Consider the following 23082-nt stretch of genomic DNA (forward strand, 5'->3'; position numbering starts at 1 on the left):
CATTTTTTAAACTGGTGTAAAATAATTTACGTGGCTGGTGCTAGAGAGGCATATGCATATATCCGCTTCATTTTTATTTTTATTTTCTTGATGTGGGAGTCACTGTTAAGGTCAGTATTCATCATTATCCAACCTTCATTGCCCCTGTGAAGTCAGTGATAAATTACATTTTTGAACCGCTGCAGTCTGACAGATGAACTTACCCCCACAGTCCTGTTGGGCAGGGATTTCTAGAACTTTTGCCAAATAACAATGAAGAAACAGTGTATCTGTGTGTGAGAGAAGTGGTAGTGAGTTTGTAGTTGACTGTGTCTCCATAAATCTATACACTCGTGTACTTATACAATCCATGTCAAACCCAGATGCGTGGGTCTTGGCTCATTACAATGATTCCTTTAGGCCAGTAATACTAAGATGCATTCCATTATACCAGGAAGCAAAATCTTAAAGGATGGCCCTAAGTTAATTTTGAGAGTAAATGTTCGAGATGCATTTTGTTTATCAGTGGCCTATGGGTCATGCAAACAATGTTTCTTTAATCTCATAGCCTAAGTAGATCAATTCCAGACTTTCACATTGCTCAGCTGAGCCCTATTTTCCATGCCCCCTTGGTGCTTCTGTCTTGTATTGTGGAATTTAAAAATACTCAGTAAATTGAAGCTTCTTTCAAGAACTAATATACTGGCATGGAAATTTGCTAGAGCTGCTCGGGAGGATTTAAACTAGTAAGGTGGCGGGTGGTGTGTGTGTGTGTGTATGTGTGTGTGGGGTGGGTGGGGGGGGGACCCAGGGAGATAGTGAGGAAAGAGATCAATCTGAGACTGGTACAGTTGAGAACAGAAGTGAGTCAAACAGGCAGGGACAAGGTAGGACTAATAAACTGCATTTATTTCAATGCAAGGGGCCTAACGGGGAAGGCAGATGAACTCAGGGCATGGTTAGGAACATGGGACTCAGATATCATTGCAATTACAGAAACATGGCTCAGGGATGGGCAGGACTGGCAGCTTAATGTTCCAGGATACACATGCTACAGGAAGGATAGAAAAGGAGGAAAGAGAGGAGGGGGAGTGGTATTTTTGATAAGGGATAGCATTACAGCTGTGCTGAGGGAGGCTATTCCCAGAAATACATCCAGGGAAGTTATTTGGGTGGAACTGAGAAATAAAAAAAAAAGGATGATCACCTTATTGGGATTGTATTATAGACTCCCTAATAGTCAGAGGGAAATTGAGAAACAAACTTGTAAGGAAATCTCAGCTATCTGTAAGAATAATACGGTGGTTATGGTAGGGGATTTTAACTTTCCAAACATGGACTGGGACTGCCATTGTGTTAAAGGTTTAGATGGAGAGGAATTTGTTAAGTGCGTACAAGAAATTTTCTGATTCAGTACATGGATGTACTACTAGAGAAGGTGCAAAACTTGAGAAATCCCTGGGATATAAGGCAGAGCAGATGACTGAGGTGTCAGTGGGGGAGCACTTTGGGGCCAGCGACCATAATTCTATTAGATTTAAAATAGTGATGGAAAACGATAGACCAGATCTAAAAGATCGAGTGAATCCTTAGAAGAGTATAAAGGAAGTAGAAATATACTTGAGGGAAATCAGGAGGGCAAAAAGGAGACAGGAGATAGCTTTGGCAAATAGAATTAAGGAGAATCCAAAGGGTTTTTATAAATAGATTAAGGACAAAAGAGTAACTAGGGAGTGAGTAGGGCCCCTCAAAGATCAGCAAGGCGGCCTTTGTGTGGAGCCACAGAAAATGGAGGAGATACTAAATGAGTATTTTGCATCCGTATTTACTGTGGAAAAGGATATGGAAGATATAGACTAGGGAAATACTGGATGTTTTGAAATGGGTAAAGGTGGATAAATCGAATTAGGTGTACCCGAGAACTCTGTGGAAAACTAGAGAAGTAATTGCTGGGCCTCTTGCTGAGATATTTGTATCATCGATAGTCACAGGTGAGGTGCCAGAAGACTGGAGATTGGCAAACGTGGTGCCACTGTTTAAGAAGAGTGGTAAGGACAAGCCAGGGAACTATAGACCAGTGAGCCTGACCTCGGTGGTGGGCAAGTTGTTGGATGGAATCCTGAGGGACAGGATGTTACATGTTTTGGAAAGGCAAGGATTGATTAGGGATAGTCAACATGGCTTTGTGCGTGGGAAATCACGTCTCACAAACTTGATTGAGTTTTTTGAAGAAGTAACAAAGAGATTGATGCGGGCAGAGCGATAGATGTGATCTATATGGACTTCAGTAAGGCGATCGACAAGTATCCCCATGGGAGACTGATTAGCAAGGTTAGATCTCATGGAATACAGGGAGAACTAGCCATTTGGATACAGAACTGGCTCAAAGGTAGAAGACAGGGTGGTGGTGAAGTGTTGTTTTTCAGACTGGAGGCCTGTGTCTAGTGGAGTGCCACAAGGATCGGTGCTGGGTCCTCCACTTTTTGTCATTTACATAAATGATTTGGATGGGAGCAGAAGAGGTAGAGTTAGTAAGTTTGCAGCTGACACCAAAATTGGAGGTGTAGTGGATAGCAAAGAGGGTTACCTCCGATTACAACAGGATCTTGACCAGATGGGCCAATGGGCTGAGGAGTGGCAGATGGAGTTTGTTCAGATAAATGCGAGGTGCTGCATTTTGGGAAAGCAAATCTTAGCAGGTGTACGGTCCTGTATGGTAAGGTCCTAGGGCGTGTTGCTGAACAAAGAGACCTTGGAGTGCAGGTTCATAGCTCCTTGAAAGTGGAGTCGCAGGTAGATTGAATTGTGAAGAAAGTATTTGGTATGCTTGCTTTTATTGGTCAGAGTATTGAATACAGGAGTTGGGAGGTCATGTTGCGGCTGTACAGGACATTGGTTAGGCCACTGTTGGATTATTGCTTGCAATTCTGGTCTCCTTCCTATCGGAAAGATGTTGGGAAACTTGAAAGGGTTCAGAAAAGATTTATAAGAATGTTGCCAGGGTTGGAGGATTTGAGCTATAGGGAGAGGCTGAACAGGCTGGGGCTGTTTTCCCTGGAGCATTGGAGGCTGAGGGGTGACCTTAGAGGTTTACAAAATCATGAGGGGCATGGCTAGGGTACATAGACAAAGTCTTTTCCCTGGGGTCGGGGAGTCCAGAACTAGAGGGCATAGGTTTGGGGTCAGAAGGGAAAGATATAAAAGAGACCTAAGGGGCAACTTTTTCACATGGTACATGTATGGAATGAGCTGCCAGAGGATGTGGTGGAGGCTGTTACTACTGCAACATTTAAGAGGCATTTGGATGGGTATATGAATAGGAAGGGGTTGGAGGGATATGGGCCGGGTGCTGGCAGGTGGGACTAGATTGGGTTGAGATATCTGGTCGGCATGGACGGGTTGGACCGAAGGGTCTGTTTCCATGTTGTACATCTCTATGACTCTATAACTAGTTGGTTTGTTCTGTACATTTGTCCGTGCTGCTGTTAAGAAGTCACAAATTAATTAAAAAATTATACTTGCCTGAATAAGTTGTTTAATATTTAGTGAATTTGTTTTTAATTTCTGAACATTTTGCTTTCCAGTCCAAAAGCCACATTGATTCTTTGTCCAATGCTGCTGTTGATCCCATGATATTCAGAAATGGCGTTAAAATGTTGGTGCACAGTAACTTCATACTCTGAAGTTGCTATGGCTTCTCATTTAATTATGTTCATAGCATATTTAGCATCCTTTAGATTAGATTAGATACCTTGTGAAAATTGAGTGATCTCGTCACATGTCCAGAGCATATTAGTTATGGTTAACTTGGAAAAAGTGAAGTTGGAATTGCTGTCACTCCTAACAATCTATTAAGTTTTGTGGTTCTAAAATGGATTTTTCTCCTCTGGATGATTGTACGCCCATAAGCAGAATTTGTGTTTCCTATAAAGCAGAATATAGGAGCACTGGCCACACACTGGATTACACCTCATCATGTCCTATCCTGCACAAGGTGCAGAAAATACACTCAATCTGGCTGTGATTCTCCATACAAATAAAAGATACATTTACGTAACATTAGACAAGTAAATGAGCAACTCATTAGGACAAATACTTTCTCGCACTGTTTACAAACCTTGTTTTCTTGAAAATGGCATAGATGTTTCTACTTCACAAGCTTGTCAACATATTTGTTAACTTATATTTCCATGTGCCTGGCAGATATTTTGAAGGAGGAGTCTCTTCTGTTTACCTCTGGGACTTAGACCATGGTTTTGCTGGTGTGATACTCATCAAGAAAGCTGGTGATGGATCAAAAAAGATCAAAGGCTGCTGGGACTCCATACATGTGGTGGAAGTTCAGGTACACCCTGAAGGGAAACTAGTAGATTCTGTTTCAAGATAGTTAAGTTTGAAATTTTTTTTTGTTAATTCTTGAAATGTGACTGAATCTGGCAAGAATAGCATTTATTGTTCGACCCTAATTGCTAAGATGGTGGTAAACTACCTACAATTGAATGAAGCCATGTATTTGCCACACCAGGTAAGGATTGCAGATTTCCTGCCCTGAAGTAGTGAACAAGGTGGACTTTTCTGCCAATCCGATAAATTTATGATTATTTCATTTGAGAGATTTTTTTTTCATTAATTGGGTTGACATTTCTCAAGATATAATTTGACCTCTTGTATCCAGAGTATGAGTGAGAGCCTCTGGTTTATTATAAGTACAATGACATTATCAACATGCTACAGACCCCCTTGAAAACAATCTGCTGAAAACTCAGGAATTTCTATCCAGGTCAAAAGTTTGATTTTGAAATTTGTCAACTGTTAACTGTAATCTAAAGCTATTCTCTGCACCATGATGCATTTTCACATTGTCCTGTGTGTCACCAACAATAACTATGCAGTACCATAGCCAATGTAGCTTGTCTCCTGATAGCAGACCTAGAATGCTTTTTTCTATTGTCTTTTAAAATGGGAGGTTGGGAGCATGTACCATTAACTGCAGAATGAGGTTTGTAGGTCTTTCCTTGAATGCCACTCCACCAAGATTATGCACAGTTAATGTATTGTTTAAAACTTTTGTGAAAGATATTGAAAATTTCTGCCAGCTAATGTACTGTGAAGTAGTCCATTTTGCCAAACAGAAATATGGGCAACATGTTCAAAATTACAGACAAACAAAATTTTTAACAACTGTAGTGCAGGAAAAAAGTGATTCCCATGAAATCTTGTTACATAGGAACAGAAGAGAACTATTCAGTTCTTTGAGCCATTTCAAGCAAGGGGTGTTCCAGATAAGCTAAAACTTTTTTCTGTGGGAAAATGCTTCCTGATTTCACTACTAGCTGACTTAACTACAATTTTAGGGAACCAAAAGGACAATTTCCTATCAGAGGTATTATTTTCTATGTCTACCATATTGCATCTTCCTATTATTTTAAATACCTTGATTAGGTCACTTCTCAACCTTTAAAATTCTAGGCAATGCAAACCAGGTTTACACCACCTGAGTTCATAATCCTTTAAACCCCTATATCATTATGGTAATTCAACTAATGCCCTTCTAAGACCAACTTATTGTTCCCCAAGGTTTGGCATCCGTAATTGAATGAGAATTCAGATGAGGTCTGCCTAAGACTTCATATCACTTTCTCTTATTTATGATTAGATTAGATTACTTACATTGCGGAAACAGGCCCTTCGGCCCAACAAGTCCACACCGACCCGCCAAAGCGCACCCACCCTGACCCATTCCCCCACATTTTACCCCTGCACCTAACACTACGGGCAATTTAGCATGGCCAATTCACCTAACCTGCACATTTTTGGATTGTGGGAGGAAACCGGAGCACCCGGAGGAAACCCACACAGACACGGGGAGAATGTGGAAACTCCATATTCCAAGACCCTTGAGTTAAAGGCTTTTTTTGTATCAACTTTTAAAATTTTGTACAGGGATACCTGACCCTTAAGCTCCTCTTCATTTCCTAATGTTTCACCATGAGTAATTACTCTAACTTGACTTATTTGATCCAAACTGAATGGTTTCATGCCTTCCCCATATTGAACTGCATTTACTCAGTCACTTTGTAACACCCTGTTCCCATCTGCACAACTTACTATGCCTGTTAACTATCATTTACAGAGTTTGTACAACGTTCTGCTCTTCATGCAAGCTGATTATAAAGTATACATATTTCTGTAATTAGAAGAAGGGCTAATAATTGTCACCAAAGTACAGCGTTTTCATGGTCCTGGCAGAGTTATCAACTGCTTTATAAACAAATATATTTGCATTACACCTGGCGCACTCCTAATTTATAAATGTTATAATAATGATAGACTGTCAGATGTTTATAATACAAAAAGTGGCCATTTGAAAACTTGAATTGGAGCCCTTTGTTTCTATGTTTTTCTCTGTTTCAAATACTTATCCATTTTTCCCTTATATAATACACTTATTTGCATGTTGAATATTCCCTGTTACCAAGCATCCTTTACTTGGAAAGCAATAATATATTTGAAAAAGAAGTGTTTTATTTGTAATTGATATTTGATATCTAATTCAATTTCTAGGAGAAATCAAGTGGACGTACCGCTCATTACAAGCTGACCTCCACAGTTATGCTTTGGCTACAGACAAACAAGACTGGCTCTGGCACAATGAACCTCGGTGGCAGTCTGACCAGACAGGTAGACTATTGTGGCATGCTTCTGCCTCCTTGGGTTAATACTTTTAGAGTATACACACCTTTGCTTTTAATTTTCTCCTGCCTTCTCCACTTAAAAAAAGTTATTGTTAACCTTCTATTAAGAGGGGCTTGGTCAACTGAAATAAGATTCAGAAGTTGTTGTTTTATATCTTCTGAGAAAATTGGCAATACAGGATATGCCTGCAGCCAAGTTGTTAAGGTTTAGGTAGGTGAGGATTGATTTGTTTGGTGTGGGGTGGTAGTGTTACATAAAACACAATAGTTAAATTGTTTTGTTTACTTTTCTGTGACTTTGGGATTTAAATGGTTGGTTTAGGGCCACCACTGACAGTGTACTTATTAAGATAAATTTTTTGCACCCAATTTACCTCTAGAAAATAAAATAACATCTGATAGTTAACAATTCAGTGTGTTCTACTATGCCCATAGATGGGGATAAACTGTTCAGCCAACGTTGTATGTTCTGCGCTGAATACTACATTATGTCATATTAAGCTGTACTTGTACAGGCAGGCAATTGTAGTTAAACATATACAGGCAGACTAATTCAGTAATCACCATTTTCGATGCTTCTCATTTAACCCCACCTCATTGAGCCTCCACCACTTCCTCTGGCAGCTTATTCCATACACACACCACCCTCTGCATGGGAAAAAGTTGCCTCTTTGGTCCCTTTTAAATCGTACCCATCTCACCCTAAACCTATGCCCTCTAGTTTTGGATTCACCCACCCCAGGGAAATTTAGCCTATCCATGCCCCTCATGATTTTATAAACCTCTGTAAGGTCATCCTTCAGCCTCCGATGCTCCAGGGAAAACAGTTTCAGCCTCTCCCTGTAGCTCAAACCTGGCAACGTCCTTGTAAATCTTTTTTGAACCCTTTCAAGTTTCATGACATCCTTCCTGTAGGAGGGAGACCAGAATTGCACACTATTCTCAAAGTGGCCTAACCAGTGTTCTGTACAGCTGCAACATGACCTCCCAATTCCTATACTCCGTGCTCTCACCAATAATGGCAAGCATACTAAACATCATCTTCGCTATCTTGTCTACCTGCGACTCCACTTTTAAAGAACTGTGAACCTGTACTCCAAGGTCTTTTTGTTATCATCTGTTCTCATTTCCCCACTTGGCTGAAGTTCTTCAGCTCTGGTACTGTTCTGGTAAATCTCTTTGACATCCTTCATATATGGTGCCAGAATTGAACATGATACGCCATCAGAGCTCAAACCAGTAGGTTTGTGATAACTTCTTTGCTTTTCTACTCTTTGTCAAGGGTACTAAATGCTTTTTTCCTTTTGACAGCATTTTCTCTTTGAGTGTGTGGTGCTGGAAAAGCACAGCTGGTCAGACAGCATCCTAGGAACAGGAGAATCGATGTTTTGGGCACAAGCCCTTCATCAGGAATGAGCCCTCAGGATGCTGCCTGATTGGCTGTGTTTTACCAGCACCACACTCTCAACTCTGATCTCCAGCATCTGCAGTCCTCACGTTCTCTTAGCTTTTTCTATTTGGTCAAGCTAACTTCAAACATTTGTTCATGCATCACTTGAACCTCTTACTCTTGGAACAATTTTTGTTTGCTAAACGTATTACATTTTAGGTGTTGGTTCATATTCCATGTAACTTTTAATAACCTGTGTAATTAAAACTTAACTATTCCACATACTTTACACTTGTTACTTATGCCTTTAGAAGGCCAAAGAAGTTGTGGATGAAAATTCATCTTTGCACAGTTTTGAAATATTTGGGTGAAAGCATTTTTGGTAGAGCTATTCTATTGAAAGACTTTATTTCAAAGTCTGGAAAGTAAAATATGAAGCTTTAAATGCTTTTTTGTGTCATCCAAATTTAAAGTAACCTGAGCAATTGTTTGGAAAGGAATAGGTGAGATTACAAAACAGCTATCATTAATACATAGTTCAGGTAATATGAGTAAGCTCAATTAGCTGTTTCAATTTGAGTAATGGTCAAAATTAAATATTGAGTGATATCAAGGAAGTTGAAAAGTGATGTGATGCTATATAAGGGCAAGATTAAGCGCCAAACCTTTGCTGACGTGTTGCAAAATGAATTTGAATGGAAATTAGCACAGCCTTATTGAAGATGTTGGAGATAAAAAGTGCAGCTGTCAGAATGAGTGGTTTGAAAGGTTAATTCATAAAATGTACATTAAAATCTTGACTTACTAAATAGCTGGTTGCATTTTGGAAGAAAATGTGATGTAGTTCCTATATGGTTTACATGAACACTAAAATTTTGTTTTTGAATGTTTATAATATATCATGACTGGAATCAGGGCGAAAAATTGGTTGTAATTATCTATTGTATTGGAAAATGGCTTCTAATGTTCACTAAGATACATATCAAAAGATGAAAGAATGCTCATATTTACTGTTTAATAACATCTGGAAAATATCATCTGTTTATTGTAAAGTGGAAAACTACATTAAACATTTTTGAATCCTGAAGAGTTAAGTTATAAAGCTTTTAAAATGTCAGTGAAACCCTGTGTGGTGTAAATATTTTATAGAAGTGAAGCGTAAACACTCTAATTTCTCAAAGAAGAAAGCCAAGAATTACTGCTGAACTGTGGATCTTGCCAATAAAAACATTGTTCAGGGAAAATGGATGTTTTGTACTGCTTGCTGTCAGTTGTGTAAAGGATTAAATTCAATCTATTGTCCATTTAGGCACTTTTAACTTCTTGCTTTCAGTTACTGCACAAGATAACACATAATTGACATGAAAAATGTATTAAGATTGTATTTTAATATACCTGTGGAAGTTATGAAAGATTTTCATATAATACCAATATGACTGATCTCAATATTTATCAAGTTTCATTCCAGGGAGCCTGCGAAGAAATAATGTTTGGAGGGATATGGGTCAAACGCAGGCAGGTGGGATCAGTTTAGTTTGGGATTCTGTTTAGTTTGGTTGGACCAAAGGGTCTTTTTCCCTGCTGTATCGCTGAATCTATCTGCTCAGGAGCATATATAACAAATTTTGTGTTCAGTGGGACACACGTGTAAGGAGCATTGTATTAGAAGCAATAGATCAGATATGCTTCAGAAGTATACCTTAAGCGAAAGGTAATGGATAAGATTTATTTCAGTGATGAGAGGTATTGATGAGGTTCCACAGGTGTGAATGAATATAAATTATGGAGTTAATAGGAAAATATGAATTTGAATTGGAAGTGGGTTCAGTAATTGAAAACAAAAATAAAGTCTAAGAGACTGACTAGAAATCTGTCCTTAGTCCCTCCTCGAGAGCCATTTTGTAACATTAGGTTATATGGTCAGGTAACAAATATATGCAAAAGTAAGTTTTATAGGGAATTATAGCAGTTCTGGATGATATAACAAGTCATTGAAAATGTCAGAGCATGTACAGAGAGCAATTAATACAGATTTTCAAAGTGATTTGCGAAAAGTAGTAAATAAGATTTGAGAAAAAGCAACACCTAGATGGTTTAGTTCTGGCCTGCCTATGGTGTCAGCAGGGTCAATTGATGCATTCAAGAGTGCATTGAATAATTGGGGGAATAGTAAGAATGTGTAAAGTTGGAGAAAAAAACAGAAGAATGGCGCTAAGTTACGTTGCTAATTTGGACAGCCAGTGCTGATAGAGTTGGCTGAATGGTCTCCTTCTGCATCCTAACACTTGTGATTTTGTTATTCAGAGCAGAACTTAATTGTTCTTGAAATCTGAAAAATCTGCCTGAACTTGTCTAATCTAAAACATTGACACCTACATCAGTCCCTTGGACGTTAATGTCAGTTAATAAAATATATAGAAGTGAATACATTTAATGGATGTGTTGCAGAAGACTACAAATTAAAGCTTTGCATACTTTTAAATCATTCTATTTAATGTCAGTGATGAATTAAGAATCTTCCGTTATATAAACAAGCAAGTGCGATTTTCATGTCTAGAAAAGTTTTGTTTCTATCCAACTTTGCAGAGAGATTAGTGGTGTTTAATTTCTGTTTGACAGTGAACAGGACATTTGTAGACTGAAGCTTTGGAACATTTTATCATGTTAGTGGTATGATTATAAATGCAAATTATTGTTTGCCAATAGTATTCTTTAATTACAAGTTGGTAATTCAAAAGATCTGTTTAAGCATAGTAGTTATGTTACTCAGATATCAGTTGAGGTCTGAGCTAATAATAGGGAGACATGATTTCAAATGCCACCATGGCAGGTGAGGTATTTAAATTCAATTATTCTCATCAATCTGGATCAAAAATCTATTATTGTTATCTGTGACCATGAAGCTACTGAAAATGCCATTAGAGCCCACCTGGTTCACTGATATGCTTGAGGGGGTGAATGTGCTGTCCTTAGACATGCTGGCCTGTATCTGACTCCAGAATCAGCAATATGGTTGATTCTTAACTTCTGTCTGAAGTAGATGGAATTTTTGACATTTTGTTAAATGGCCCACCAGAGGCTGTCTGAATCTTTATTGGTATTTGAAAGAATAGCAAGTCAGTCAGATAGGTATTCAACTGGAAGCTCACCGTCTTTTTGAGGATAGTTATAGATGGGCATTGGATGTATGAGAATTCCTCCCTCAAGTCAGCACACTCAACAAATTTGTCTTTTTACAGATGGAGAAAGATGAGAATGTGAGTGAATCATCACCTCACATCGCTAATATTGGGAAGCTGGTAGAGGTAGGTGGAGCTATTCTCTATGTAAATATCAAAACCTTTCTAAGACCTAGCTGGAATTTCTCAATTGAATGGGCAAGTTGATTCTTGTTATAAACTAGTGTTCTGTAAAGAAATGTGATATAAATGTTGTTCCACATGTGGTCACTGTTTTTTGAACTTTGTAAATATTTTTCAGCATACATTTAGGATCCCTATACTTTGCCAAAGAATGTAGGGGGCTTTAACTTTATTTTCCATTAAATGTGATAAATACATCATAATCCTTGTTATTCCTAAGAGTTATTTTTACTTTAGTTACTTGTAGTATTTGTAATATTTGCAGAAATTTAGGTGATACCTTTAGGCTAATACATTAAATGAGATTGGACGTTTAGGAGATGCACATTTTGTTCTTCATTCTATATCTCCATAAAAATGATCTTCGATAGTTAAAACTTCACCAGAATCTAATGAATTATTGAAAGCATCTCCACAGTATGCAGTATGTATCAAAAATCTGCAATTGCCTGAGGGGTAAAACAATGTAACAGCAAGACTGCAGAATTCCTGTCTGACTTCTGGGGATTCAGCAGCTTCTCATAGATACCAGGATTGTTCCAAAGTCATCATCCCTATCTTTCCATTTTATTCAATTGAGCTATACCACAATTTAAAGGAAAAGTGTGGAATTTCTCTAGATTGAATATTTTATTGACCATGGAATGGTTCTCTTTAAAGAGGTGCTGTAGCACATATGCATTGTAACAATGAGAAATAAGAATTAGTCACTGTCTGACATGGGAGTTTATAATCCAGAAAATGAACAGATTGAAGAATATCAGTATGTCCCCATGTGATATAAATGACAGATTAGCGTGCACCACTGGCAGAGAGTGAGGCCCTTGTATCTCAATTGAGGGGCTTTTGTCTCTTAGTTAGAAAGCTGCATGGGAGTGAACAAATTATGCAAATTTAAATTCAGTTTAACCTTTTTTGTGCATGGATAGTATGATTGAATCATTGCAGGCCAAAAAGAAGCCATTTGGTCTGTTGAGACCCTATCAACTCTGTTAAAGTAGTCCATTTTCTTGTTTATTCCTGTAAGCCCGTAAAAACTTTCCCCTCCAGAGCTTATCCAAAGCCTTTTTGAAAGAGTGTGGATCTAAGTGGGATGCTGTTCAGAGGGGTTGGTACAGACTTAATGGGCCAAATGGCCTCTTTCAGCATTGCGGGGGTTCTATGATCCTAAGTGAAGTAAGCTACCTAATGTGATATCAACAATCCTCTGATTTTTCTGCCAATTCACAAGTAAAAAGTTTGCTCTTTCACCTTCACCTTCAATATTAACAGAGCCATATTTTAGTGAGAACAAAATTTATTCAGATGGAAAGGTTGTTTGGTAAATACTTCAGATGTATATATCAAGACTAGAGTTATTAGCATTTTTAAAAAAATACTGATGCTATTGAGGAAGGTAGGTTTCCAGGAGGTACAGGGGCCAGGCACTTATTTGCCAAAAATAATAGGGTACTTTTGTTTTGTCAGAACATTTGCTGTATGAGACTTTAATCTACTCCTAAACAAGTGAACAATATTGAGCCTTCTGGTCCTGTTTTAATTTGAGAATGCTTTGTGAGAGAATGTCTCACAATGTCTCAGGTACTCAACTCACCCTTGCCTTTGCATAACAGGTATTGAACTGCATGTGTTAGTGGTGGGTCCATATTTTCTTATTTGGCAGGTGGACACAGCATTTCACATAGCCCTTCTGCCATTTTGACTACAAATGTAATACTCCCTTTCACAATTTGGCAGACAATGATTATTTTTGTGAACCTTGAGTTATACTCAAAACAAAATTGCTAAACAACTTTGTGTCACTCAGTGAGATGTGTATTACAGTCTAACAGCACAATCCATGCATGCAGTTGTGATTTGTATGCTTCACTTGTGATAGTGTATTAAGTCAAACTAATTTCTTAATCATGCCAAGAAACCCTGTATTCTGGTATTTTGGTTTGGCTTTTGCCCGAAACGTCGATTTTCCTGCTCCTTGGATGCTGCCTGAGCTTATCCAGCACCACACTAATCTAGGATAAAAGTAAATTACTGCGGATGCTGGAATCTGAAACCAAAAGAGAAAATGCTGGAAAATCTCAGCAGGTCTGGCAGCATCTATAAGGAGAGAAAAGAGCTGACGTTTCGAGTCTAACTGACCCTTTGTCAAAGCTTAAAAAAAAGGGAGAAATAGGGAGGTATTTATACTGGGCTGAGAGAAGGTAACTCATGGCTCCAGAAGCAAAGGTAGCAATAAAGAGGTGATAATGACAGTGCACAGAGAGATTATAGAGAGATTAGGAGCTGTGAATGACCAAGGCTGAAGTCAGTGCTATGTGACAAAATATGTGGGGGATTGGTGAAGCAGAGGCAAAATGGAAAACCGGGGAGAAGGGTAGCAAAGGGGGAAGAGGAGAGGAAAAAGGTGCTGAGAGAGACAATCAGGAAATAAGAGGTACAGAACAGTGAAAAAAAATTTAAAAAATAAATTAGATAAAATTACGGAGCAGAATGAAAACAGAGGGATCGAAATGGGATAATCATCTGAAGTTGTTGAATTCAATATTGAGACGGGCAGGCTGTAACGTGCCTAGTCGGAAGATGAGATGCTGTTCCTCCAGTTTGCGTTGAGCTTCACTGGAACATTGCAGCAGGCCACATATTAAGAACACTGCTTTGGAAAGTGGCCTCATCAGAACAAATGCAGCGGAGGCGAAGGAGCCGAGAGAAAGGGATAGAGTCCTTCCAGGACGTAGGGTGAGAAGAGCTGTAGTCCAGATAGCTGTGGGAATTAGTGGATAGACTATTGCCGGAAATGGAGACGGAAAGGTCAAGGAAAGAAAGGCAAGTATCGGAGGTGGACCAGGTGAAGGTGATGGAGGGATGGAAACTGGAAGTGAAGTTTATGAATATTTCCAGGTCAGGACGAGAGCATGAAGCCGCACCGAAATAGTCATTGATGTACCGATAAAGCAGTTGTGGGAGGGGACCCGGGTAGGCCTGGAATAAGAAATGTTCTATATACCCCATGAAAAGGCAGGCATAGCTAGGACCCATGTGGGTACCCATTGCTACACCTTTGATTTGGAGAAAATGGGATGAGTTGAAGGAGAAGTTGTTGAGAGAGAGAACAAGTTCAGCCAGGCAGAGGAGAGTGGTGGTGGATGGAGATTGTTCGGGCTTCTTTTCAAGAAAGAAGCGAAGAGCTTTCAAGCTGTTTTGGTGTGGGATGGAGGTGTAAAGAGATTGCACATCCATGGTGAATAGAAGGTGGTTAGGGCCTGCGAATTGAAAGCTGTCAATGTGTCGCAGGACATCAGAGCAATCCCGGATGTAGGTATGGAGGGAGTGAACCAGAGGAGTAAGGATGGAGTCAAGGTAGGAGGAAATAAGTTCAGTGGGGCAGGAGCATGCTGACACAGAGTGGGCCTGGCGGGACAGTCCTTCTTGTGGATTTTGGGGAGTAGGTAGAAACGGGCTGTCTGGGGTTGGGAGACTACGAGGTTGGAAGCTGTGGGGGGGAGGCATCCGGCAGAAATGAGGTCCGTGGGAGACAATGGCTTGATGCTCAGTGCTGTGGTCATGCTCCGGGGGAGGTAGGAGGAGGAATCTGAGAGTTGATGCTCAGCCTCTGCGAGGTAGAGGTCAGTACGCCAGATGACAACAGCACCCACTTTGTCAGCAGGTTTGATGACAAGGTTGGGGTTGGACCTAAGGGAGCGAAGGGCAGAAAGTTTGGATGGAGAGAGGTTGGAATGGGTAAGAGGGGCAGAGAAATTAAAGTGGCCAATGTCCCGTCGACAATTGTCAATGAAAAGATCGAGGGCAGGAAATTGTCCTGGCGGGGGTGTCCAATTAGAGGTGGAATGTTGGAGGGATGTGAAAGGATCTGTGGAGCGGGGGGAGGACTCTTGCCCAAAGAAGTGAGCACGAAGGCGATGGAAGAAGAGCTCAGCATCATGTCGAGCCCGGAATTCATTGAGGTGGGGACGTAAGGGTACAAAGCTGAGTCCTTTGCTGAGAACAGCACGCTCAGCCTCAGAGAGGGGAAGGTCAGAGGGTATGGTGAACACACGGCAAGGGCTGGGGCTGGAAGAGATGGGGTTTGAGGGATTAGGACTGTTGGAAGAAGGAGGGTGGGCAGGGGTGTGGAGAAGTTGAAGCTTGCTTTCCTTAACATCTGCAAGAAACAGGAAAAGTTTGGAGTTAAGGAAGGAATGAGGAATCTAGAAGAAGGGATATAGCCTCAGAACAAGGAACAGGCCACTTAGGATTGGACAATAATACGAAGGATGAAATGAAACTGTGGACCAAGACAGCTTTGAGAGAGAGTAAGTCGGTGCTGTTGGAGAGAGGTGTGAGTGCTGTCATGTGGCAGCACATGGCCCTGAGTGTGGCTTTTAGGATGCGGCGAGAACAGCATCTCATTTCTAGCATCTGCAGTGTTCACTTTTGTCCAGCTAACATCTGTTAGTTTGTTGAATAAAACTACCATTTTCATGAATTGCATAGTTCATAAGAACCCAAATAAAAGAGCTGGAATTGGCCTTTTATCCCTTCAATCCTGCTCCACTATTCATTGAGATCATTGCCGATCTATTCCATGCCATTTTCATGCGCTATCCTTCTATCAATTAATGTTTTCAGTATTAGAGGTCAATTGATTCCATCCAGAACAGGCTCACTGACTGAGCCCTCTGGCAGATAATTCCAATAACAAACTAAACATTTCTCCTTGTCCTCAATCCTAAGTGGCCTGTTTCTTGTTCTGAGGCTATATCCCTTCTTCTAGGTTCCTCCTTCCTCTCCCCCTGCCAGTAGAAACATCCTTCCTTCAGCCACCCTGTCGATCCCTATGAGTTTTGAATGTCTGAAAACTCTCGTTCTTTGAAACACCTGAGAATTGTACACTCAGAGTTTCCTCATAGGATAGTGCCTTCATCCTAGGAATTAGTTTGGTAAACCTTATGCATTTCTTGTAAGACAAGTATATATTTCTGTGGGTAAGAAGAACAAAACTGCACAGTTTTCAGAATAGATCATTGCTTTTGGTACTGTGCAATAGAACAGTAAGCCTCAGGATTATGCCGATAATTGGTAATAAAAACTTCTGACTTGTGCTCGGATGATCACAAAGCAAATAGCAGCGCATCGTCAGAAAGAATGAATGTGAAGATGATCTCTGGCCATTTGTGAGAGAGACTTGAAGGCTAGCTAGTCAATATTTGGATGGGAAATATAAGTTAATTATTGGAAGAGATGTGTTTACAACTTGATCAATTCACCTTAAAAAAAAAATCAAAAAAATCGATTGCTTCCCCTGGACAGAACTGTTTTATTCTGCAATGGGAAAGAATTCATCTTGCAGCATCACAAATATTTTGTTGTACCTTGAGAATAACTTTGTTTGCCTTTATGGAGTGCATCCTGGGATGGATGATATCACTGGCTAGCCTGTTTTCTGTAGCTGCACTATAAAATTTTCCACAGAATTCTGGCTCATACACAAAACAGGTATTTAATATTTTAAGAGCAAGAATTCTTTGTAAAGTTCAATAGCGTAGTTACAGATTGCAAGTTGCATACAATTAATTTGACCTAACAAGAATGTTTTAAATACAAAGAGGGCTAATTGTGTCCCTGATGATGAAAAGAAATTGTAGCATGTATAACCTGAGAGTGGTAGTGGGGGGGGTCAGCTCGGTTGTCTGGATGGCTGGTTTATCATGCAGAGTAATGGCAACAGCTTGGGTTCAATTCCTGCACCAGCTGAGGTTATCATGAAGGACTTTCCTTTTCAACTTCTCAATATTCCTCTCACCTGAGACATGGTAACCCTCAGGTTAAACTACTACCAGTTGTGTGTCTGTAGTGGGAGAGCAGCCCTATGCTTCGGTAGGACTTTGGCAACTTTGCAGGCAAAGTGACACCTGTTCCATTTTCATAATTCCTTTGGGAGGTGATAATTAAAAGCAGGTTGTGGAATTCCTGGCAGTGTGTAGACTTTGGAGATTCAGGAAGCTCTTGATAAAATCTTATTAACTAAGTCTAATGAAAGTAAAAGCCACAGAACCACAGTCAAATTTTGAAAAAGAGATAACAGATGCATGGGTAAGAGTTTCACCAGCAGATGAATTGAGGCAAAGGCAGAGAGGAATCATTTGGAAATGGTAGATACACTGATGACAGAGATGTGATCAGAAGCTCATCTTGGAGTCACATATGGCTCAAAGGTTGGTCTGGTTTAATCTCAGTTGCCAACAAGAAGAATGGAATTGGTGGCTAAGTTTGTGAAGGGATTGCCAGCGATAACTTTTATCTTTCCAGCATATGTTTAGAGGAACGTTGTAGTCAACCATGCTGGCTGTGAGATAAATGGCCTGACAAGATTTAAACGGTGCAGTGGTCGAGGGAGATTGTAGTGATGTTGGCCTGATTGTAATAAACATGTTGTCACTGAGAAAACAGAGAAATCGAATTCTTGCGGGAACTCGGGTAACTGTGCAGGACTAGAAGAAGCTATTGCAAATAATTCACTAGCTATAATAAGATTGATAAGGATTAATCCAGGTAAGTGTAGCCCCACCATCTGGATGAAGGTGGAGAAGCATTCTTATGAATGATGTGATGACCTATGACACAGGAGGAGAGATAATCCAAAGTAGTAGAGTCTGAAAGTAATCCCTAATTAGCAAAAGTTTTTAATCAGTTTCTGTTTATTTTTAAACTTTGAAAACTCAAAATGGCATCAAAGTATGTTTATTTACTTAACCACAAATAATAAAATATTCTCATTGTCTGTATTCTCCAATTAAAAACCTTACTACTTGAGGTTTATTTTTAATATTTATTCAGGGGATCTGGGTGTCGCTGGCTGGCAAGCATCTATTGCCTGTACCTAATTGCCCTTGAGAAGGTGGTGGTGAGCTGCCTTCTTGCACCGCTGCCAACCATCTGCTGTAGGTTGATCTACAATGTCATTTGGGAGGGAATTCTAGGATCTTGGCCCAGTGACAGTAAAGGAATGGTAATATATTTCCAAGTCAGGGTGGTGAATTGCTTGGAGGGGAACTTGCAGGTGGTGATGTTCCCTTGTCCATCAAGATGGAAGTGGTCGTGGGGTTTGAAGTTGCTGTCTGAGGATCTTTGGTGAATTTCTTTGTGCATCTTGTAGATGGTGCACACTGTTGCTGTTGTGTTCTTATTTATCTCCCTTTATGTATGCAGGTCAACCCATGCGTACTGCTGAATGCAATTTACTTAATGTCACATGGACTTCCTGACATGCAGGAACGCATGATTCCAGACCTGGTGTGTGTGCTGTTACTGATGTGTTAATTATATTGTGAAGACACTAGTGAAGGCCATTGTTTAATTAAGTATCTAGAGCACTTAAGAGAGACAAATGGGACATTGGCATGGTAGATAGCAGGCAGACATGTGATGCTACATTTTGTTAATTAATCAATTGTCAAGGAAAGTGTTAGTATCTAATTTCATTCTTCACCATCTGACTTGGGATCCTGATTCTAGAATAGATCCACTTGTGCTAAAATCTGAATGAAAACCTTACTGCCTTCTTTTAGTTTGAATTGATACATTCTAACATTTCTCTTTCATAGGATATGGAAAACAAGATCAGAAGTACATTGAATGATATCTACTTTGGAAAAACAAAGGATATTGTTAATGGGCTAAGGTAACGTATGCAATTATTTCTGCTTAACTTTACGTAAAAGTGAGGGCTGTTTAAAGCAACAGTGAGTTTATCGTGCATCTTTATAGTAAAGAAAAAAGAATCCTTAGTGCTTCAGAAGTGCGATCAAAAAGTGTAATAAAAAACTGTGTTGAGTCAAAGGGACCAAAAGCATGGTTAGTAAAAGGGACCAAAAGCATGGTTGAAAAGGTGAAGTTTAAAGAGGGTCTTGAAAGAAAGAAAGAGGTCTGGGCATTTGAAGAAATTCTAAGAATAGGTTGAGGCGGCTCTAAAAACAGACAGCAAGGGCAAAGCAAAGAGCGGATCCAAAAGGACATATGTGTAGGGTTTTATGGACTTTGGGGAAATTAATGATAGGATCAGGAAGGATATTAATTGAAATTCAAAATGAATAAGTTTCTACATTTGAGACTTACTGGGAGACCAAGACACAATGTCGATCAGCAAGGACAAAAAGACTGCATCGACTGGGCTTGTACTCATTTGAATTTATAAGAATATGGGGGGAAATCTCATGAAATCATATAAAATTCTGATGGGACTGGATAGGCTAGATGTGAGAAGGACATTCCCGATATTGGGGAAGTCCAGAACTAGGGTTCACAGTTTAAGAATATGGGGAAGCCATTCAGGACTGAGATGAGGAAGAATTTCTTCACTCAGAGTTGTGACCCTGTGGAATCCACTCCCACAGAAAGCTGTTGGGGCCCGTTCGTTATATATATTCAAGAGGGAGCTGGACGTGGTCCTTGCAGCTGAAGAGAACAAGGGGTATGGGGTAAAAAAACAGGAGTAGGATACTGAAATTGCATGATCAGCATGATCATATTGAATGATGATGCAGGCTCGAAGAGGTGAATGGCCGACTCCTGCACCGAGTTTCTATGTTTCTATGGCAGCATGACCAGCAAGCGGTGTTTGGTATAGAATTGAAATTGGTGGCAGTGGTACAAAGTTTTGTGGTGGGGATCAAGGACAATGGCTTCCATCTTGCCTGGTGTTCAACTGAAAGAAGCTGTGATTTGTCTGAGGCTGGCTGTTGGACAAATGGTCTGACGAGACTAGCAGTTGAGAGGTAAAAAATGAAGCCAAGTCTAACCTGGAGATGGAGCTGGTATGATTGTGAAAAAGAATGGAAACAAATGAGGGCTATCATTAGATAATGAAGAAGAAATAGTGTTGGTGGAACTTCAAAGGTTGCAGATATAAGACCATAACACGTAGGAGCAGAAGTTAGGCCATTCGGCCCATCGAGTTGCTCTGCTATTCAATCATGGCTGATAACTTTCTCAACTCCATTCTCCCACTTTCTCCCCATAACTTTCGATCCTCTTGACAATCAAGAACCTATCTATCTCTGTCTTAAATATATTCAATGATCTGGCATCCACAACCTTCTATGGCAATGAATTCATAGATTCACCACTCTCTGGCTGAAGAAGCTGCTCTTCATCTCTGTTCTAAAGAGTCTTCCCTTTACTCTAAAACTGTGCCCTCAGGTCCTAGTCTCTCCTGCCAATGGAAACATCTTCCCAATCCTGATGAAAGGCTTTTGCCCGAAATGTCAATTTTCCTGCTCCTCGGATGCTGCCTGACCTGTTGTGCTTTTCCAGCACCACTCTAATCTAGACCCCCAACATCCACTCTGTCTTGGCCATTCAATATTCTGTAAGTTTCGATTAGCTCCCCCCACCCCCATCCTTCTAAATTCCATTGAGTATCAACCCAGAGCCCTTAAACATTCCCGGTATCATTCTTGTGAACCTCCTCTGGACCTGCTCCTGTACCATTACATCTTTCCTGAGGTATGGGGCCCAAAATTGCTCTCAATACTCTAAATGTGGTCTGACCAGAGCCATATAAAGTCTCAGAAGTACATCCCTGCTTTTATGTTCTAGTCCTCTCAAAATAAGCCCTGAAGAAGGGCTTATGCCCAAAACGTCGATTCTCCTGCTCCTTGGATGCTGCCTGACCTGCTGCACTTTTCCAGCAACACATTTTCAGCTCTGATCTCCAGCATCTGCAGCCCTCACTTTCTCCTCTCAAAATAAAAGCCAACATTGTATTTGCCTTCCTAACTACTGACTCAACCTGCAAGTTTACCTTGAGAGAATCCTAGACTAAGACTCCCAAGTCCCCTTGCACTTCAGATTTCTGAATTTTCTCCCCATTTAGAAAATAACCAATTCCTCTATTCTTCCTACCAAAGTGCATGACCTTACACTTCCCCATGTTGTATTCCATCTGTCACCTTTCTGCCCACTCTCTTAACTAAATCCTTCTGCAGCTTCCCCACTTCCTCCAATGCTTCCTGTCCCTCACACTCAGTTCCTTCATCTAGATAATTAATGTACAAAATGTAAAGTTGTGATCCCAACACTGACCATTGCGGAACACCACTAGTCATATGTTGAGCGATATGAACTACATGTACAGTTTAACATAGGAACACAAAAGCTAACCTTCTAACTCTTTCAGTAGCTTGGCTGCCAAGCATGATTTTGGGAATTTAGGCCAACAATGCTTCTGGTTTTTTTCAAACATTTAAACAATAAATTGTGCCCTGTGCACCTCCGATCTGTGGCCCCAGCCAGTAATGCTGCCAACTTGTAAGTGCAGCTTTAAAAGATTAAACCAGGAAATGGCTTTCTGTAAGTGGCTTTAGATTTCTAATTATCTGTATTAGATATGTTTCATAATTAATGTTTCATTTGAATCTTTGTAAACCTTGAACAGTGAATGCACTGCATGCTTCATCTAAAATTTATTAGTTTAACTCTTAATGAATGATTTGTTTTCAGATTTTACATATTATTCATATACTGTATATAAAACATACATCTAAGTGTTCAGTTATTTCATGTACTTGATGGTAAGGATTCTTTGCTAATAATTGTCTTCTGCATGAGTGATTTGGAGAAGGACTACAGAGAGATGTAGGTACTGGATTGATTTCAGGATGCTAGGAAAGGGCTGATATATTTTATATCAGATAGAGTAAGAAGAGCCAACAGGAAACTATTACCAGAAAGTGATTGTTGTTTCCAACAGTAATAACTTGCAACTTACTGTTATACATGCTAAGGCACATGGGTACAACTAAAAGGTCATGTCTGAACATTGTAATTCATTGGAAGCATACTTTGAAGTGGACAGTGTGTCCACTATTTGTTCATGAAAAACCCACTTAGCACATGTTCCAAGCAAACTAAGGTTTAAAACCCAGTTTTTGTCTAAGTCATGCTGCTGGTCTTCAGCTTTGACTTGGATGCAGACCAGTCCTGTTCAGGGACTAACTGGATATCCTTTCTGGCTGACGAATTTAAATTTTTGTAAAAGCCTCAAGTAATCTTTAGCTGATCCCACCCAAATTGTTGTTGTTTTCCTTCTTTCACCCCTTCCCTTCTTTCAAATTCTGACCAGATGCTGCTTAGAACCATTTTTTTACTGGCTCAGTTCTATCAGTGGAAGAGCTGAATTCATAGCTAAGGCCCTGAGTAACATGGAATGGCTGAGACCAAAGTGAGATCAGAGGGAATATTTGACTCTTTATGCTGCTGGGGTTCTTCAAGTTGCAATGACCTGAGTGACTATCTCATCTCCTGCAATACTGAGATTCCTGTTTGTGGACAAGGATTCGTTTAGGGAATTTACTTAGGTAATGGTGAAGACGATATCTACCATGGATACTTTTTTGGGGAATATCTACTTCTGCCAGGATAGCCGTCTTGTAACTCTGGTAAGGTATGTATGGAAACCATCATATGGAAAAAAACTCAATGGTTGAACTGTTCAAAATAACCAGACACACTGACAAAGTTCAATTTAAGTGCTTAACTTCTCATTTTTGAGGTGTTTTTTCAAAAGTAAAATGTGATTTAATTGAAATGCTTGTTGTATATGAAAGCTAACAGCATTCTTGAAGTTTTTACTTAGCTATCTCCACTTCTTAGTCTTAAT

At 39.9% G+C, this 23082-nt stretch overlaps 1 protein-coding gene and 1 long non-coding RNA gene across 3 annotated transcripts in view; one reads left to right on the plus strand and one right to left on the minus strand.

The window, feature by feature from the left end:
• Nucleotides 1-23082, minus strand: part of LOC148139782 (uncharacterized) — a 519617-nt gene that overhangs the window by 416150 nt on the left and 80385 nt on the right. The gene's annotated exons all lie outside the window — the stretch shown is intronic.
• The window catches only part of capzb (capping actin protein of muscle Z-line subunit beta), a 118611-nt gene that overhangs the window by 89416 nt on the left and 6113 nt on the right, over nucleotides 1-23082 (plus strand). For both annotated transcript variants that reach the window (XM_043675773.2, XM_043675774.2), the window contains exons 5-8: nucleotides 4183-4324; nucleotides 6544-6660; nucleotides 11304-11369; nucleotides 19028-19104. In XM_043675773.2, coding sequence (XP_043531708.1) covers nucleotides 4183-4324; nucleotides 6544-6660; nucleotides 11304-11369; nucleotides 19028-19104 — 402 coding nt within the window. The remainder of the gene's footprint in view (nucleotides 1-4182; nucleotides 4325-6543; nucleotides 6661-11303; nucleotides 11370-19027; nucleotides 19105-23082) is intronic.

The sequence above is a fragment of the Chiloscyllium plagiosum genome, unplaced genomic scaffold, assembly GCF_037043375.1.
Source record: "Chiloscyllium plagiosum isolate Xiang-an unplaced genomic scaffold, Cpla_swu_hap1 HiC_scaffold_37, whole genome shotgun sequence".
NCBI lineage: Eukaryota > Metazoa > Chordata > Chondrichthyes > Orectolobiformes > Hemiscylliidae > Chiloscyllium > Chiloscyllium plagiosum.